This window comes from Marmota marmota, unplaced genomic scaffold (genome assembly GCF_001458135.2).
Source record: "Marmota marmota marmota unplaced genomic scaffold, marMar, whole genome shotgun sequence".
NCBI classification, from domain to species: domain Eukaryota; kingdom Metazoa; phylum Chordata; class Mammalia; order Rodentia; family Sciuridae; genus Marmota; species Marmota marmota.
The window spans coordinates 8927949-8948128 of NW_025999853.1; the positions used below are offsets into that span (position 1 = coordinate 8927949).

At 44.2% G+C, this 20180-nt stretch overlaps 1 protein-coding gene and 2 long non-coding RNA genes across 3 annotated transcripts in view; 1 reads left to right on the forward strand and 2 right to left on the reverse strand.

The window, feature by feature from the left end:
* Nucleotides 1-70, reverse strand: part of Ascl1 (achaete-scute family bHLH transcription factor 1) — a 2724-nt gene extending 2654 nt beyond the window's left edge. The window contains exon 1 of the mRNA XM_015482842.2: nt 3-70. Coding sequence (XP_015338328.1) covers nt 3-70 — 68 coding nt within the window. The remainder of the gene's footprint in view (nt 1-2) is intronic.
* Nucleotides 1-14737, forward strand: LOC107139959. Its single transcript, XR_001503229.2, has 3 exons — nt 1-120; nt 7868-8080; nt 14305-14737. It is a non-coding gene; the product is annotated as an uncharacterized LOC107139959 (long non-coding RNA).
* LOC107139960 lies at nt 14242-17856 on the reverse strand. Its single transcript, XR_001503231.2, has 2 exons — nt 16894-17856; nt 14242-15022 (listed from the first exon to the last, which is right to left on the reverse strand). It is a non-coding gene; the product is annotated as an uncharacterized LOC107139960 (long non-coding RNA).
* Between the last annotated feature and the right edge of the window lie 2324 nt (nt 17857-20180).

The window sequence follows — 20180 nt, forward strand, 5'->3', positions numbered from 1 at the left end:
AGGGCTGCTGGGGCTGCGGCTGGGGCTGCTGGCCGGCGCCGCCGCTCTCCATCTTGGCAGAGCTTTCCATGCGCAGCGGCGGCCAAGGAGTCGCAGGATCAGAGTGAGCCCGGATGCAAGGTGCGGGGCAGGCGAGGGGTAGAATCAGAACTTGGGTGCACGAACAGAGAGGGAAGAAGGGGAGAGAAAAAGTGGGAGCCCAGAGGGAAGTTTTTTAAAAAGCAAAATCCCCGGGAGATTTCTTAGGGAGCAAAGAAGGTGCAAATGATTTTTCTCCTCCCTCTTTGCCTCCTCCTCCTCCCCTCCTCCTTTCGCGGGTTGGCTTTGGGAGCCTCGCGTGGCGCTCGCGTGTGAGTCTGTCGCTAGCGCCTTCTTGCTATTAAAAAAAAAAAAGAAGAAGGAAGGAAGGAAGGAAGAAAAAGAAAAAGGAAGAAGTAGCCAAAGTCAGTGCTGAGTGTGCTCTGCGGAGTCTCGCGTCTCCAGATCCTCTCTACCTAAAGGTTGCGGTCTCTTGCGCCTGGTCCTGGTCTCTCAGCCCTGGCTCAGGCTGTTTTTATTATTTTGTTAACCCCCTTTCTTTCTTATTTCCTTCTTTCACTCTCTCTCCCTGACCGGCTCCCTGTCGGTGCGCCTTCCACGTTCCCTGGCCAGAAGTGAGAGTGCTGGGCGGCCGGAGCTCAGCCGCCTTTTCAATGGGACACCCAGCCCCACGCGCAGCCCTGGCCCCGCCTCGCCCCCCACTCCCCGCTGCTGTAGCGAGCGGCTGCAGCCCCCACTCCCCCTCCTCTTACCTCCTCCTCCCACCCACTCCCTAAACTCCCCCTCCTCCGCTCCCCTTCCCCCTCCTGTTCCCTGCGCCCGCTCCTTGCAAACTCTCCATTCAGCGGGGTTTGTTGTTGCAGTGCGTGCGCCTGGCGCGTGCCGGACTCCCGGCTGAATAAACAGGCGCCGCGCTAGGAGCGGGCTGCGGCCGGGGGTGGCTCTAGAAAGGGTGGGGCCGGCTTCGCAGGAGGGGTAAATGGCTCTGGGAATTGAGGTGTACGGGTAGAAAGTTCTGGGGTGACATGCTCTTGGATTCTCCTGAGAAACTGGAACAAAATTCAGGGAAGGGTTTGGGCAGAAAGAGTGGCACAGGGGAGGTGTGAAGGTTAGGGGAGAATTGGGGCTCTACTTTTCCTCTTTACTTCTCCCCACTACTGCTCTCTCGGGGTTCTTCAATGGCAAGAACTGCAGTAGTTTTAAAATTAAAGTGTAGAAGCATGGAATGGAAACTCCATCCAGACAGAAGGAAAAGGACTGGACTCTGCGAAAGCTTGAGTTCTAGTTCCGTCTGGTCCTCTCAAGAGCTCTGTGGCTCTTGGTAAGTGCTATCCTCCTGAGCCTCGGTTTCCTCCTCTGTGGCCACAGAAGATTAGATTAGATGGTCTCTACCTCCCATCCTACCCTAATAACTAGGAGGTACCCACCACAATGGAGGAGTGCGGAAAGATTATAATTAGTTCTGCAGGGAGGTGCATCCCCCCCCCCATACACCTCCTCGCGCCCTGGGTAACCTCGCACCGGTTCCCCAGAGGATTATTTCTAGACTGGCTGTGGGAAGCCCAAAGAGGAGAGCGCTCTGGGATATTTCCGGTCTTTCCAGAAGAAAGATGTGATGTGGGGTGGCAGAGGAGAGAGTGATGGAGCTTAGGGGACTGGAGGAGCTTCTTTGGCTGTTGGGCAGCGCTGCCTCAGGCTCCTCGGCGGCCTTGGCGCAGCCTCCATCCCGCCCCAGGCGTGTGCCCGGCGGGCCGGTGGCAGGCGACTGGGAGCTGAGCCCGGTGGAGCCGTGTGCTGGCGCCACGAGGGTGGGGGAGGCGCCTGCAGCCGTCACTCGGCGGCTTGGACAGCGCCTGCCCAGGCGCCCTTCCTGGGCCCTGGGCCTTGGCACTCTCTGGCCAGAACCCGGTCCAGCTTCTGGGGATACTGTGCTCTGGGCAAAGCAAACCAAGCAAATGATCTGGTGGAGCGGGAGGCTGGGTTGCATCTGAGGTCTACAGAGGCAGAATCAAAGAGAGGGCAATCTGGTGGATTTGTCCAATGGAAATAGTTTTGATCAGAGATCTAAGTGCAGGAGTGATTGTGAATTATCTGAATAATTGCTCTAAATGAACTTCCTTTATGAAGCTGGGTCTTTCTAAAGGGTCGGTGAGAGTGACCCAGGCAGCCACACTGGGCATGAGTGGCTGGTTATGAGTGTTTTCAGAACAATAATGATGGTGGGCAGTAAGAATAGTAGCTCCCCAGGTGAATCACGTCTCTTTTCTGCCTCAGTTTCCTCTATGTAGAAGAGGTAGGTTTGGGAAGCATATGACCTAGTCCTGCCAAGAAAGGTCTGTTCTGTAAACCTCACTCACACAGGCCCCAGGGCCCCCAGTAACCTGTGTCTTGTTGAATTCACAGGACTTCACTGAATCCTCCTGGATTTACTGGGAGGATGTCCTCATCCCAAGAAATAAACCAAGAGGTCTCCAGAGTCACATTTGTCTTTTCAGAAGTTTGGTTTCACCACCCAGTCTGGGCCTCTTTTGCTTTCCAACCTCAGGAAACCTCAGGCCACAGAAAGAATAAGATTATTCAGAAGCTGTCCACCATCCACATGCCCCACTGTGAGTCCTGGGTGTGCCACTAGGAGGCCTCCACAGGCCTTACCCACTCCTCTCTGGCAAAAGTGGGGGCAGGTGGCAAGCAGAAGAGTGTGTGGCTAACATCAATGCATATAAGTGCATTTTAATTCATGTTATGTTGAATCATGCAGGAACCTTGAATTCCCATGCAACTTCTATTGTTCTACATTTGAAAAAGGTTCAGAAGAGTCCCAGCTGTACCACTGTGGTATGTTGTAACCTATAACAAGCCTCATCCCCTCTATATGCCTCAGTTTTCTGATCTGCACAGGAAAGGCCTACATTAGTTAATTTTGAAAACCATATCTAGGAGCACAGAAAATTTTCTGGTAGCCATGCGTATTCTGGAATGGGGGCTCCAGGCCTATATAGAGATCCTAATTACCAGAGACTTAAAAAATCAGAACAACACACATTGGCCATGAAATGGGCTCTAAATGTAAGTACCTTGTGAAATCTTGCAGTGCAGTGTTCCTGCTCCTTAGCCCCAGCTCTGGAGAGAGGATAACACGTATAGTAACCCTTCCAAGCAAAAGTACCTGAGAGTGTATCCCTAGTCTCCCTACTCCAACCCCAATTCTTTCCACTCTCATAGGCTAAGCCTGCTTCCATGCATGCTTTGCAAAGCTTTCCAGAAACCCAGGCATTGTTCTTTTTTTCCTCCAGGAAACTTAAGCACTCCAACACTGTATTCACCTCCTCCAAGCTTAAGGTAGAGCTGTCTAGATTTCTTTTTAGGAGTATGCAACTCTGCCCTCGGAGATGGTACAGAACAAGGAGAGTTTTCCTCTGAGACTAGTTTCCTGGCTCATTCTAATCTAGGCCTGGTCACCTCCTATACACCTCCTGTATGGGAGTCTAGTTTGGAGAAAAGGACTGAGGCTCAAGAGCCAAAATTGGTATCCTGCTTCTCACTCTGTGACCTAGATTATAACACACTCTTTTCCCTCTTGAGAGAACTGGCAGTGTGCTCTCCTAGGCCCAGGGAGCTCCAGATAAAGCAGAGGACTTGGCAGGTATCCAGACTTAATCACCTTGAGTACATCCTAGCTTACCTTCTGGGAGTCTTTGTTTCCTTACCTGTACCATGCAACAGGTACAACACCTATTTTACAAGAACTGTGAGATTTTGACCTGAAACACATGCAGCACTCTGGACTAGGTCTAGATAAGAGATCGATGAGGAAGTCACACTCATCCAGCCTGCCCAGGCAAGGTTTGAGAGAGGGTGTGTTGGTTAGCATTCCCATCACCACTATGAAATACCAGAGATGATTCATTCATAAAGATAAATGATTTAAGCTCTCCATTTGGGGGGTTTCAATCCATAATCTGTTGGCCCCGTGTTTTGGTGGAAGTGCACAGTGGAGGAAGACCAGTCACCTTACAGCCAGGAAGCGAAAGGGCAAGGAGTTCCACAATCACTTTCAAGGGCATGGCCCCAATGACCAAACATCTCTCAAAGCTAGTCAAAGCGCCACTTCCCAATAGCGCCACCCTGGTGACCAAGAGTTCTACACTTGGCCCTCTGGGAAATATTCCAGACCCAAAGTATAGCAGAGGAAAAGGTTCAGCTCTTGGCTTCCTGGAACCACACTGTGATAATTGCTCCAGCAGGTGGAAATCCAGTGCTACCATGTCTCCCTGTCTGAGCAGTTAGGGGTAAGTAATTCCTCTTATTCTTTAAGAATGACTGTGATTCTGGTAAATCAAGGTGATAGAGAAAGCAAGCACATGTTTTAACTTGAGCAGTAGCAAGGAGATTAAATATAGACATGCTATTATTTCATGTGACCTTCACATGAAAGTGGCTGTAGCACAGTCCCTGGCCCAGACGTACACATTGGCTTTCTGTGGTTCCCTTGCCACTCAGTGGGCCTGACTCTGAACAAGTCATGCAGGATTTCAATTAACCAGGATATTTGAACAAGGTCCCATTTATCTGAACATGGGAAGAAGAAAACAACTCACACAAGAAGAGTTCTGATACCTTCACTCACAAATGGGGTACCCTTTGCCTATTTGTCAAGGCTGTTATGAGAATGAAGTCAAATGCTGTTGCTGAGTTTGCTTTGCAAATATCCCACTTATACCAGGAATTGTCTTTCCATTCTTTCAACTAGTAGCATGCAAACAGAGTTCTGTCTTCAGGAGAACAAGACACTGACACTCATTGGTAAGTATTACCCCAAATAAAGGTATTCTAGGAAAATAGAAAGGTTTGATTTTTTCCTTCACTACAACAAGTGAATTCATTACTGTACCTTCAAACCACTTTCCTATGTCAGAACCTCCTGGAACTGGACTGTGCTTTCAGTTAGCTCTTATCAACACTTTGCACCAAGGTCCACTTAGGGGAAAATGACTTTCTCTTAATGATCCATACAGATCTGCAACCCAAAGATCGGAGACCCTGTTCCCTGGAGTCTCTTGCCACTTTAATTTCCACTCACAGCTGAAGGCCAGACCAGAATCACCTTTTCTCACATGCTATCCTCAAGCCCCAGAATCCTATGACCTCTTTCTGTGGGACCAAGATATGTCTCATTAAAAAAAAAAAAAAAAGCCCATCTACATTTTTTGTGGGAGAACAAAACTAAGTTTGTCATGGGATGAATCATTTAATAAAATTGTACTTATAGTGTATCTTGAATAAGGGGCAAAGAGTGTACAAACATAAACACAGGCATTTGATTCTGGATTTGGTCACAAGAATTTTTGTATAGTCCTCAATTTGGGAGAGACCTAAGTCCCAGAAGCTTCAGGTATTTTTTAAAAATATTTTTTAGTTGTAGATGAACACAATATATATATTTATTTATTTATTTTTATGTGGTGCTGAGGATTGAACCCAGGGCCTTGCTCATGCAAGGCAAGCACTTTACCACTGAGCCACAACTCCAGCCCAAAGCTTCAGGTATTTTGAGAAAAGTTGAGTTTGCCCTGAATTAATTGCAAATATGTGTTTCTGGCAACCATATGTACTCTGACTTGTGCATAGTACTCTGAGCGTGTCTTCTCAGAGAAAAGGAAAAGTACATTTCTGCTCAATCTCCTGTCTCCAAAGGCACTCTTGCCAAGGTATTCTGAGGGAAGACCCCGAGTTGGAGTTTCTGTAGAGAGAGGGCTTGCTCAGAGGGCAGAACAGCACAGCCTGCATTTGGCTGGGCTCCCCTCGTTGGTCAAAACAGCCAGGCCTGCACCTGCGTGAAGGAATTCAGACTTACTAACAAATCTATTCGCTTTTTCAGTATGCCTTAAAAAGAAAAAAAAGTTGAAAAAGTGCAACACAAAAAAGCACAAACTATATTTTATTGTGGCTTTTTGATGAAGGAGGAAAAGTGCGGGGGTGGGGGTGAACGGGGTAATTTGCAGCCACCTCACAAGTCCTTTTGAAGTTCTCCAAATAAGGAGAAGTAACGCTAAGTCTTTAGTTTTTCTAAAGCCCCATTTACATTATGATTAAATACCTTCTTTGGATAAGCATAAAGAAAGTCGTTAATCTATATAGCTCTCCCAAGAATCAATACATTCTCAACTTTTGTAGGATTTGTTACACTCTATTTTGTTACAGTAGGCCAGCTCTGCTCTGTCTAGGCACATGGCTCTCCTTCCCTCTCCCTCCCCATCTCCTCCAAGAATGAAAATAAAGTAAAGGTCTTTCATGGTAAACAAAACCAGCTGATTCTTCACAGAGAACCCCTGAATAGCTGGAGAAGAAAAAAAAAAAAAACTTACAATAAATGGTGCATTTTTTTCTCTGCTGGGTATAGTATTCAAGGATCAGGGCAGTATTCAAACAGAGGTCCATTTTTTGCTCAGCAAGAGAGTTTAGAAAAGAAGCGTGGGGTCCATTCAGAGCCTTCCCCCCTTCACAATCGCAGGGCTCTATGAAACCTATCTTCCATGCCTTGTCAGAGTGTTTCTGGGGACCAATTAGTGCTTTGTTGCACGGCTTCTTTGCTGAATCTTTGAGCAGCAAGAAAAAGCGCTCTTGAGTCTCCCCTTATTTTGACCATTTCAGTCATTACTCAGTGTAATAATTAATATGACAACTGGACGCTCGAGTTTGTATAGAAACACCTCAGCTACAGGAGCGAGCTTACAGTGGGTGGTAACAAGCCGCACATCGGCCCCAGAAGCCACACACACAAAAAAAGGAATGAATGGCCACAGAGAAAAAGAGAAGGAATAAAGATAAAATAGTTGGCACAACGCAGAGGGACATAAAACAGACTCAGAAGGGAGAGGGAGGGGGAGAGGGGGACAATTAGAAGGGGAGGGGGAAAAACACCCTACAGAGGTTAACTTATTTTGAAACTGTTTTCTGACTAGAACCATGGACATGAGTGGCCAGATTTCAGCCGTCGTCTTTCCCCCAAATTGCGTAGACCATCTAGGGGCTTTAGTTTCTTCCCAGAGCTCTTCTGGAAGGTGTACCCAACAGTCAAGCCAGCCCAAGTCTCAGCCCCTTGCTCTGGGTTTGACTTCCATTTTTTGCAAAAAAGTCTGTTCCCTTCGCGCCAAGTTCCATCTTTGTGGATCCAGAAGAGCCTGCGCAAGTGTAGACCAGGAGCCACTTATGTGGTGCACTAACTCCCCAGGGATAAATTTTGACAAGAGGACATTCCAGATAGACCGCTCTACCTCTGCCGTTTGCACTAGCTACACAGTGCTCTGGGGGACTCCTGAGCCAGGAAGGGTCTCTCTGGTAGCGCGCAGCCAGGCCAGCGCTGCGCCCCAGCCCCCGCGCGGTGCCCAGTTCCACGGTCCGCACAACTGCACCCGGGGGTTGCGACCCGCTCCGTGTCGGCATAATAAATAGAGGGTTTAAGCGTGTTAGCCACAGCTCATGCTAATGAGCCAGATAAGGGCTCACGCTAACCCGAAGTGACAGTTTGCATATAGGAGGGAAGAAAAAAGCCCTGCTGTTTACCCCAACTTGATGCTACTTCTCAAATTCATACATCCCCAAACCCCTTCTTTCGTTCTGATAGCCCTCTAATCACATGCCCCCCACCCCCTTCCAGCCACACACTACTTTTTGACCCTTCTGCTGCCTTTCACCCATGGAGGCTGCTCGGTGACGTCACTTCTCCGCCCGGTGCCTATCTGACCATCCCGGAAAGTTCACTTGCAGCGGGTCTTGAACAGACCTAACCCCTAACCGATGTGGTTCTTGTGTCTTTTTCTCTACACAGCACGGAATGCACCAAGGCTCCATCCTCGTGCATGGACTTTAAGATCAGAGTCAGGGGCTTCTGAGCTCCCGCGCGCCAAGGGGTGCTCTCCACAATCATCAGGGCGAGGGGAGCCACCAGCGGGGCAAGGAACTTAGGCACCAGGAGCCTTGGAAGCCCCGAAACGCTCCTGCCGCCTCCCGAAAGCAGGGGCAGTTTACCGAAGTGACTGAGGTCAGTCGTGTGTCCCCATTGTGTGGCCACGTGTCCTGTGTCCATCATCACCTCCCCAAAGTCCGGGCTCAGCCCGACTCCTTGCGGTGCGGCCCGGGAATGCTTTGGCTTATAAATCAGCCCTCTGGTCTCCAGCCTTCTCCTCCTCAGGGCAAATCTGGACACTGGCCCTGCAGACCAAGAGAATCTGGTTTACTGGTAACCTATTAGGGAATCAGCGATGGTCAAGGCACAGTGACTACCAGGATTAACTTTGCATCCCCAGGATCTGCTAATGAACTCTTTCCTCCCTCGGGGACATTCTTCCCCAGGCCCAGCATTTGCAGCATAAGTGAGGAACACTAGGAATTTTCAGTCCTCTGCTGGGGAAAGGAGAAGGGGAGGAGGGAGGAAGAGAGTGACATTCTATGTGGATATTCATGGACATGGAAACTTAAAGAAACTAACAAAGACAATTAAATTAGTTAATGTTTGTAAAAAAATGACAGTTCCTGACATATGGGAACTATGTTAAATATTAGAAGCATAATGAAATATATACCAGGAGGTATATGCTATTCATCTCAGATGTTAAAAAATACAGCTTAGATTTTAAAATGATAAGTGTTCATTTGATTTATCAAATAACTATGGAACATAACTAAGATAAATAAGATACCATCATAGCCTTGAATATACTTGTGGTTTAATAGATGGAAAAGGGGGTAAGAAAAGAAAGTCCATTAAAACACAAAGTGGAACAACAATGAAGAACATTCTTCTTCCATCTCCATTTCTCTTTGGACCTTCACCCTTCCCCATCTGTCAGGCTATCCCCAAATAAATAAAAGTCTAGGTAAAAGCCGGTGGACTGTGAACACATCATATCGTCCAACTTCTCCAACAAATGTTCCCAGTATGACAAATCTTCAGCAGACACTAATGAAGGAAATGCAGGTATTTGCCTAAATCACTTGAAGAGAAAGATTCCAGGATGTTCTAGAACTTTCTGGCTCTGCAACCCCTGGCAAGTTGTTCATTCTCTCTCAGGATGTTCTCCATTTACAAACTATGGGGAGTGAGCAATATATATCCCCTCCAGTTCTCACTATAAGACAACACACACCGGGCCATATCACTCTCTAGCCACAATTCCCCTCTTTGTACAGCCAAACATTCTTTGCTGTTCTGCCCTCATTTCACCCGCAAGAATCTTGGGAGGCAATGACGTCATCACCAGTTTGCCGGATTATGGCTTCTGGCGGCCGGAAGGCGGCATCCTGGGATCATGGGATCCTCAAGGCTTTAGCCCTGGGGACCAACCCAAAAGGTGGGTCGTTGGGGCATCGGGAGTCACATGCAAAGGGATGAAACTCACCACTGTTGCCAACAGCTGTCTGTCTTTTATGGCCTGGGCAGTTTCTCGGCTGGGATTTGGGGACCTGGGAAACTCTAAATCCTTCTTTGCTGGTTGTGTGGGTCGCCCGCCACCTGCCGGTCATTTCTCAAACTGCAGCGGGAGCTGAGAAAATTCTGCAATTGGATCCAAAGTATCACCTAGTTCAATTCTATTAATTCGACTCCACACAATTCAGTTCAACCACAGAACACTGTGCCACCCGTGTCCCATGCCCTGGGATACCCACATTAGAGATTTATCTGAGATACTTCTGATATGCAAATTCTGAAACTTCACCCCAGATCCACCAAATCAGAATCCCTTTTACACGTGGATGATGGGCAGTTCTCTGTCTAGAGGTATTAGAAGTGATAAGACACAGTTTCCACTCTCTAGACCCGTGAAGATCGAATGTCTTCTGATAAAGAAGCTACACTAGTCCGTTAAGCCTTGGGGGATACCCTGTTGACTTTGAGGGAGGAGGAGAAGATGGGTAATTTGGTACATAGATGGCCTTTGTTGCCAGCCCTGATGAACTGTCAAAAACTTGCATGGGGAAGAAAAGGACCATGTGAACAACCTGCCCAGCACCAGGCCTTTCGCTCCCTTGACTTTCGCAACTCCAGTAACCTTGATCTCCATTGGAGGCATTTCTTTTGAGGCTACATCTTGGACTTTGTCTTCATTCAGAACAGTAGCACCTTGGAAAGTTTGACCAATTCACCCATAAATCTCTAATTTATCAAATATCTTTCCATCCTAAGAAAAAGTCAAGCCAGGAGTAGTGAGGCATGCCTGTAATCCCAGTTGCTTGGGAGGCTGAGGCAGGAGGATAGGAAGATCAGAGTCAGCTTTAGCAATTTAGCAAGACCTTAATGAACTTAGTGACTCTGTCTCAAAAAAAAATCATAAAAGGGCTGGGGATGTAGCTCAAGCGGTAGCACACTTGCCTGGCATGCGCACAGCCCTGGGTTCGATCCTCAGCACCACGTACAAATAAAGATGTTTGTTGTGCCGCCGAAAACCAAAAAAAAAAAAAAATATATATTAAAAAAAAAATAAAAAAATAAAAAAAGGCTGAGGTTGTGGCCTGCTGGTTAAGTACCCATGGGTCCAATCCTTGGTACCAAAAGAAAAGAAAGTCAACCTACACCTTGATCTCATGCCCACTTTCAAACCTCAACCAAATTCCTAGGTGTACAGAACTCTACATCTATTATTCCACTCATTTCTCACCTGCTTCTCTTGGGTTTGCCCTCCACTGAAGGTCCTCATTGCAATAATTAATTTTAAATGACAGCTTGATTGGGCCACAGATTCCCCGATAATTGGTTATGTATTATTATGACTCTGACTCTGGAGGTGTTTCTGGATGAGATTAACGTTTGAATTAGTAACCTGAGTAAGGCAGATTGCTCAATGTGGGTGGGCATCATCCACCCTGTTGAATGCCTTAATAGAATAAAAAAGGATGAGTAAGGGTGAATTTTCTCTCTGCTTGGCTGTCTTTGTGCTGGGGCATGGGGCTTCTCCTGCCTTTGAAGTCACACTTAGGCTGGAGCCATATCCTGAGTCTTCAGTTTGCTGACTGTAGAACTTGAGACCAAATGAACCAACTCCTTCTATATTCCAAATATCTACCTACCTATCTACTACCTCCCTAAACACTACCTACCTAATCTCCTACAGGTTCTGATTCTCACACTAACACACCCATTAATACAGCACTTTGCTAGATGTAATAGATGCTTCACATCTTACCTTATTTGATCGCTTCACTGTATTTGGCACTGCTGGGGACTCAGCTGGCTGTTTTCTCTTATGTCAGTTACCTGATTCTCATCCCTGAATCCTTTTACTTTCCAAGAACTCAGATTTTAGTTTCCTGTCTTGAATGGAATGTCCTCCACCCCCACTGACATGCTGCCCTTAGGTTGTAACTCCCATCTCCTTTGCTGATGACTCTCAAATTCTTATTTCTAGCCTGACTCTCTCTTTGGGATCCCAAACTTGTGTGGCCAGCATTGCTACTAGAATATTCCCCGTGTAATATTTGAAATCGGGTTCATCATTCTTACTCCCTCAAATTTTTCCCTCCTCTTGTGTTCTGTATTTACAGGTTTGGCATCATTCACCCACCCAGAATCCTACCCCAAATCCTGAAAATTATTCTATATTCTTACCTTCATGCCCACATCTTTATCATTAAGTCTTAGCAGAAAAATACACATGTGCATTTCAATGTATATGTTTATATTGTACATATATAATGTGTGCATATGTAAAGTATATATAATGTATATGTAATGTGTATAATGTAAAATATATATTACTGTTGCCCCCCCCCATATCCACAGGTTCTGCATTTTTGGAATAAACCAACTGCAGATTGAAAATATTTTAAGAAACATTTCTGTACTGAGCATATTCAGACTTTTCCTTGTCCTTATTCCATAAATATAGTAGAATAATTAAATACGTAGCATTTGCATTATATTAGGTATTATATACAAGTAATCTAGGGATGATTTAAAGAAAACAGGAGGATGTGCATAGTTTTTATGCAAATACTACCTCATTTTCTATAAGGGTATCATGGATTTTGGTCTTGGAACCAGTCCCTTCTGGATACTGAAGGAAGGATTGTCTAAATCCCTTCCCTCCTATCTATCACCAATCCCATTGCTTAATTTCAAAATTCTCCCAACTCCATGGTCTGTTTCCAGTTTTCTCCCCCTGTAATACCTTTTCCTTGCCGCCACCAGAAACATGTGATTAAATGATTTGGTCACACGTATTAAAGGCATCAAAGTACAAAGAATATTGCTTTATATCACATCCCAGTCATCTTTTAAAACATAGTGTACTCTACGTTTCCTCTACTGAAACCTTTCAGTAGTTCCCATTGTTCTTAGGACAAGAACCCAGTCCCCTCAAAGCTTCCTAACAGCAGGGATTAACCTCTTTCTGGTTGGGGTCTAGAATAAGGCAAAGACTCCACAAATGCTGGAAGGAGTGAATGAACTTGGAAGGACTAAAGCAGTTTAAATGACATAGGCGTAAGCATCTATGACACTGAAAGTGGCATGCCAAACACTTTTCTAATTAATTTAATGGACTCAGCAAGACTATCTTCTTCCTCCTTTCCTGTCTGCAGCCTCATTTGTCACCTGACATTGTTTCTCTAGCATCACCAGTGATCTTTTTATGTGAGTATCTCGCTAGCCTCAGGTCTCCTCTCCAAAGAACACACAGATCCTGGTATATAGCCGGCAATTCATAAATATTTAGTGTGTTTGATATTGATGGTATCACACAATCCTTCATGAATATTTCCACTAAAGGATGAGAAAGGACCCAGTAAGAGGAGCAGGGACCATGTGTTGGTGATGTTGAAGGGCTGTGTTGGTTGTGCAGGATTACAGGAAGCTTTGACAGACAGGTGGTTTGAGTGATGGGCTGAGAGAGTTTTAAGCAGAGAGATGACCCTGTTTTGTCCATGGAAGATAAATCTGGAGCTATGGAAGGTGGGTTGGAGGGCACAGACTCTGAATGCTTTAAACCCCTTTCCTCATCACAAGATGGTTCTGTTTGGGTACTGTGGTCATTTATTTCTTCAACAGACACTAGAATGTAAGTCTCAGGAGGCAGGGACTGTCTCCATTTCAATCACAATGGTTTTTAATGTCCAGAAACACTTGGTAAGAGTTCAATAAAGATTACTGTATAAATGTTTATAATTTACTTACTATATGCCAAGCATTTGACAGGTTCCAGGATGCAATAATTAAAAAAAAAAAAAAGACATTCTGTCCCTGTTTCTAGGGAGTTCACATCCTTTTTGTAAGAAGGCTAGCAAAGAGGCAATTCTGAATGCTAAACCAGAACATCAACAGTTCACTGAGGGAGATCAAAGGAAGGGACATCTGACTGTCTGGGGTGGGGGAGGGAGGTGAGAACATTTAGGGGAGCAAGAAAAGAAGAACTCCCACATTGAAGTCTCAAAGCTTGCATTAGAAATAATACATGAACCTTGGGTCACTTGGTGAACAGTTACACTGAGTCTCTCGGAGGCTCAGGCTAGGCTTTCTTTCCAAGAAATGCTCACAGCCCTTTCCCCCTGGTATCTTCTTCCCTCTTGGCCACCACCGCCAACCCTAGTGCCCCCCCCCCCGCACAGTGCTTGACCTCTGCTGGGCCTAACGCTTACCCACCCTGAGGTCAGTGCTGCTTTTATCCGGTCCTTCTAAGACTTTAAGCTGGGTGTGGACAGGGTACTTTCCTGTCTGGTTCACAGAGTTCTTGTGGGATGAGGAGGGCGATCCAAATCTGAGGAGCCTCAGGCTTGTAAAACATTGAGGCACTCCTTAAGCAAAGGAATAAAAGTATCTAAGTATCAAATCAAGTAAAGAAATGAATAATGTCCTTAGAACAGAAATCCAAGGAAATTATTCATTGCTAAAAGCTGGGAGAATGCTACAATTAATGAGTTGTATTATAAACTTCTATAGTAACCTTTTCTGTATCTTTTGGTGCCTACTCTTAGGTCATCTTATGATTTTTACTCACATTATCTTTAGAAAAAGAAAAGATTTTTTTCCCAGTAACATTTGATTGAAATCTATTTTTTGTTATTGATATTTTGGATGCCTAAGGAATATCACTTCATACACAAATATATGGATTATTGATAGAACTATGGTAGACATGTGCCACACAAATCCAAGGGCCTCTGATAAATTCATTTCATATAGTTGTCATAGAAAAAGAAAAAAAATCTGTGTGCTCAAATTATTTATGCTTTATTATCAAGTTTATTACTGACAGGAAATTCTGTTTTGTCCAGAGATTGAAGAGGCAGATGCCGGGGAACACACTCTCCAGAGTTATCAAGATCTTCAGACCTGGGGACCACACAGAGGACAGTGGATGCACTCCTGAAGCCCTTTCTTATACCTAGACAACCAGCAATCACTCACCCCTCTAGTGACTGCAAGTGACATAATCAACTCCACCATGATCACATCAAATGTATCCACATCTTAACTTCTCCTTATTTAGTTTAACTCTATGACCTTGGCAAATTTTACAAAATAGATGACGTTCATAAGCAGATAAGCCAACATCTAGGGTCTCTTCAAACACCTTGGTGACCATGTAGATGTGGGGCCCTAAAGCTTTAGTTTTGTTAGGTCCATGATGAATCTGTCACTGATTTCTAGGGAGTTAAGTGCAAAAAACATGTTGAATGAATAAATGAGTAAATGAGTGGATTTGCACTGAGATGACTCCTGTGATTTTGGACATATCACTGAACTTCTCAGAGTTTCTTTCCTCCTTTTCAAAATGAGAATAATCACCTGTATCTTACCTCTGTATCTTATAGACAATGCACATGAAAAAATTCTATAAATCCTGAAGTAAAATAACAAGAACATATTTTAGGAATAAGACATACAAAGGAAGGTGAAGATTTTCCTCCTTTAACTTAATATATTGCAGTGAGTCCCAGTTCCACCCAGATCTTCTCAATGGTGTCTGGAGACAGCAACTCAATGGTCCTTCTGGAGAAGAAAGAGATGGAGCCCTCACTGCAGATGATATTGTTTTCATCTGCATAGCATAAGCCCATGAGGCCTCTTTAATATGTATCTCATATCTAAGTTGACTCCTTTTTTCAATCTTCTAATTTTTTTTTTCTCAAATCCATCCCATTTTCTTTATCTCCACTGTCACTGCTACTTTGGTTCAAGCTACCGTCGCCATTTCCCACGGGAAAACAGCAATCACTGCTACCACTCTGCTTTTACCAAGAAACTGAGCATGGTGGGCTGTGTGCCTCCCTATATGCTTTCCAGAAGGTCTCTTAGGTGGACAATGACTGCAACCGTCAAGACCCAGGATTTCAAATGGTCAAACCTGCCAAGGCCCTAAGGGACCAGCAGTCTCTGAGTGGGGGGTGTTTATGCCTCCCTCTTCACTAGACTTGGCTTCCCTTTGAGAGCCAGAGGGAGAGAATAATGGGACTTTACCCAGCCTAACCTCCCAGTCGTTTTCTTCCTGTCTCACAAGACCCTGATATTGTGGACTCCTCGTCCATACGGTGGGAATCCTAAAATCTTATTGAAGCATAGAAAAGATGAAATGAGATAATCTCTGCAGTGTGCCTGGTTCTGAATAAATATCTAAGTGTGTGAAATATATATTTGCCTCATTCTTTTCCCATAAGGAATAAAAAAAAAGAAAGAATAAAGCTAAGGGATGGCTCATTTATGTCTAATGAGAAATTCAATGTGGCATTGGGCAGATTCTCGAGGGAAAATACTTTTTCATTGCAACTTTCCTTCTTTTCATATGTTCACATGTAAAAATATAAATATGACACTCAAAATATCACTTCTAATCCCATATTCTAGACAAAATTCCTCTTTCCAGTCTCTTTTTATTTAATTTTTTGTGTATATACTTCTTGATGTATTTATGTAACAGATAATACAAGGCTTTCTGCCTTATGCCAGTAGCTAGTTTAATTGTGTATTTTAAGAAATGATATGTTTTAAGATCTTAAAAAATTTTGTGTCTGCATCTATTTATAAACAAACTCATTTAATTATTCTCCTGTTGCTGAAGATTTCGCTTCTCCCCATACTTTTTTGGGATGGTATCACCTGAAATACTTTTATCCATAGTTTTCTATATTTCTGCTTAAACCACCAAGACTTGAATGCTTCATATGCATAAGGCTCTGTGTTTAGTTTTGAAAACTTAAGAAATATTAAGGTTTATTTTCTGGCCTGCAAGTTCTGTCTCTAGGACAAGAGACAGAAGAGTGAAAATAAGACTGCAAGAGAGCATGAGTTTATGGAAGAAATGTCCAGGTGCTGTCCGAGCCCAGGAGAATGACCACTTCTGACCAAGGGCAGCGAGCCAGAGAAAGCTTCTTGGAAGAGGAGGTGTTTGGGTTGATGAACTCGGTACTGTGTTAGTCCGTGTTCTGCCGCTGTGGCAAAACGACTGAGCTCATCAACTTAAAAAGGAGAAGTTGGTTTGGGCTCACAGTTTTGGGGGTTTCAGTTCATGGTTGATTGACCCCACTGCCTGGTGGCACAGTACCTTACAGCAGTAGGAGCTGGTGGATAAGGCTGTCATCTCATAGCAGCCAGGAAGCAAAAAAGAGAGAAAGAGGAGGAGCCAGCCTTCCAAAAAACCCTTCAAGGGCACATCCCCAATGATCTAACCTTCTTCCACTAGGCTCCACCTCCTGAAGGTTCTTCTACTTCCTAATGGCACCAAGGACTGAGGACCAACCATTCAACATGTGGCCTGTAGACACTAATCCAAACCACAACGAGTACCAACCCTTACTTCTAAGTCTTGTCATTAGGGAAGCCTCCCTAACATTGATCTTGGATTATTTTTTCAGATCAACACTTACCCTTCTCTACTTGGATTTGATGTCCCTGCTCTCTTAGCCAGTGGCTGAGCTTGCTGTGACCCCAAGTGTCTTCAATTCCTGAGTGAAGTTGTGGGCCTGCCCTCTGCAGCATCTGGTTTCCACCCTTCTGTGTCTTTGCTACAGTGATAGTCAGTGGGGGCTTGGTGAATTAGTTTATCGACCTGCCAAACAACTGTGATTCACAGTGTTAGCTGATTTCCATGACGTAAACATTCACGGTGCGCCTGATGTCAAACTACCCACATGATGTCGCTAAAGACACATTTGGCAAGAGATGTGCAGTCGCTTATTATTATGTAATATGTTTACTAAACAAATTCAGTGGGCATAAATAACCTTAAGAGCATAAGTAGTAATAAAATGTAGTAAAATAGTGAGAATGTAATGGATTTTTGAGTATTTATTGTGTTTGTTTTTAATAAAATTTACTCAATTGCAAGTTTACACAATTTGTTTTTTTATCAGGCTTGCATTTAGCAACAGGCTCACAAAATAGTTGAAAAATCATCTCATGAGAGTTTGCATGAGCTGCCTTTAGCCTACCTCTGGCTAAAGTGAACCAGCTAAATGAACTGGTCTTGCTCACTTGACTTAGCCCATACTCTCTCTCTCCTCCTCCAGCCTCAATGGGCCTACGTATATTCCTGAGAAGAATCCCACTTATTTACATTTTAGAGATCTTGTAGAGGTGTTCCGTCTACCAGAATCCTCTCCCCCCAGATCTTTGCATTTGGAGTCTACTCATAATTCACTTCTCAACTCATAACTTACCTCAGTCAAGAGGTCTTTCTCCTGCATCAAAATTAAACCAGCCTCCACCACAAAGTCTCTTCCAATACTTCTTAAAACTTTATTTCTTCTTGGTAATTATCAGCACTGAGTTTGTTTTACCTTTTTGATTTTCTTTTTGATCTATGTGTTTACTGTTCGTGTTTCCTAATAGAACACGAGATCAATGATCTCAGTGACCTTGACTACACTGTTCATCAGTGTCTAGAACAGTGCCTGGCAAATATACGTTCAACAAATATTTGTTGGAGGAGGGAGATCCTGAATGACAACACTCTGTGATTTCACTCTGATGCTGTCAAGAAGGCATGGCACTGTAATGGCTGCAGAGGCTTTATTTAATTGAACATAACTTTGATTAAATGCACTTGATTTATAATTGATTTTATTATGACCCCATGTAATGTCCAATTTCTGCTCAGAATTCCTGGAAGAGCCAGCTCTAAATCTCATTCTGATAAAAACCATGACTTCATATCTTAATTGCATTTAGTTTGTGTGGGCATTGGTTGATAATGACCTCCCAATTTCTGGGTTGTCCGAGTGGGAAAGAAGACTGGAAAGAGGGATGCTATAAGAATGAGGATCTGAAGGAGCTAGCTGGTTTTGCAGTTAGACATTGCATTGTCTTCTAAATTCTGAGGAGCAAGAGTAATTGTCAGGTGAATCCATCCCATCATTCTCTTGTGTCTTACATTGTTAAGATTAGTTTTAGCTATGAGTGACAGGAACTTCAAACAATAGGCTTACACAATGTAAAAGTTAAATTCTCTTCTATATTGAAGCTCAAGTCAGCAGTTCCAGGCTGCTGGAGTGATACTCCATGGTGTCAAGAAACAAGCTCCTTTTATCTTGGCCTCTCTTTGTTTTTGCTCTGAAAAACATGGTTCCTGTTCCTCATGATCCAATATGGCTGTTCCTTCTCCAACCAGTATTTCTGCATTCCAATCTCTAAGAAGGAGAAAGTGAAAGGAGAGGGTGGGCCTCCTTAAAGGGCATTTCTCTTTGCATTTCTTTGGTAAAGTATTAGACCTGTAGCTATACCTACTTGCAAAGAAGGCTGAGAAATGTACTTTTTGTTCTAAGAAAACTTGAAGACAGGATTGTGTCATTCAATGAGAAAGAAGGAAAGAAAATGGAGCAACTAGCTGTGGAGGCCTTGGCTTCCTTTCTTCTCTGTCAAGTGGTCAAGCAGTTTCTAAAGATCAGTGTACGTGCTAGGCAGACTTGGCACGCTTCCATGAAATTGTGCAGTAAAGAAACAAATGAGCCCAAACAGATGGAGATAATTTATTGCTCAGGGTACAACGGGGAACATGGCCTTGGTGATTTCATGGAACTTGTCCCCCCAGTTCCATGGACATCAATGCAGAGTGGACCCAGGTGGATGCTGAGCACACAGTGGGTATGTTTTGCAGCAGAGGAATGCTGATCTGTCAGGACACCCAGATCTTAAATAGGGGCTGATAGCAACTTCTCCACCACCCTTTCCAAAGACAGGCATCATTTTTACTCTGGATTGAAAGCACAGTTGGATGGATTTCTCATCATGGAACATCTTCAAGGATGGATATGTTTTCTATCTTTATTATACTATCAGGAAACTCACAGCAGGAGAAACTTGTCTCCGGCTTCCAAGTCTACTGCCTGTGTCTGTGTCCTTGAAAAGGTAGAGTATCTTTCTCGTTCAGGGAACATCACCTGGGCCTTGGAAGCATGTTTTAAAGCCTCCAGAGGCACACATAAAATGTTCCATTAGAGAAATAATCAGAATTTGTACTTTTTTTTTTTTTTGGTAACAGAAGATGCCAATACCAGGTTACAGCTATCAATGTCCCCATGAAGAATCTGTATGTTGCACAGCTCAGCACGTCTGGTGGTGGGGGTGGGTGGTGGTTAGGGATGATGCCCTGGCCTCTGTTCTGCCTGGAGACTGCAAAAGCAAAGGGCAAGGACATAACCCAAGGTGCAGACAGTTCACAGGAAAGTAAATAGAAATCACTTTTTTGTCGGTGCCAGGGATGGAACCCAGGGGTGTTTTACCACTGAGCCACATCCTCAGCCCTTTTTATTTTCTATTTGGAGGCAGGGTCTCACTAAGTTGTTAGGGCCTTGCTAAGTTGCTAAGGCTGGCTTTGAAATTGTGATCTTCCTGCCTCCGCCTCTTGAAAAAAAATTGCTTGTTAACTGTGTGAAAATATTGCTCAAAAATAAGAGATATTATGAGTTCAACTATATTGAGTTTTTTTTTTTTTCTGTCTAGTTTAAAAATTCAGTAAAATCTCATGTATGGCTTAAAGACCACACGTGTGAACAGCTAATGTTTGTTTCTTGTGGGTCTAGAGGAGTAAATTCACAAATATTCTTAGCATAAGTGGTTAACAACACTCAGCCTGGGGAGGCTGAATATGATGAGGAGTCTGAGGATACACAGATATATTCCATCCTTAAGAGCTTGTGATGAGGGCTGGGGATGC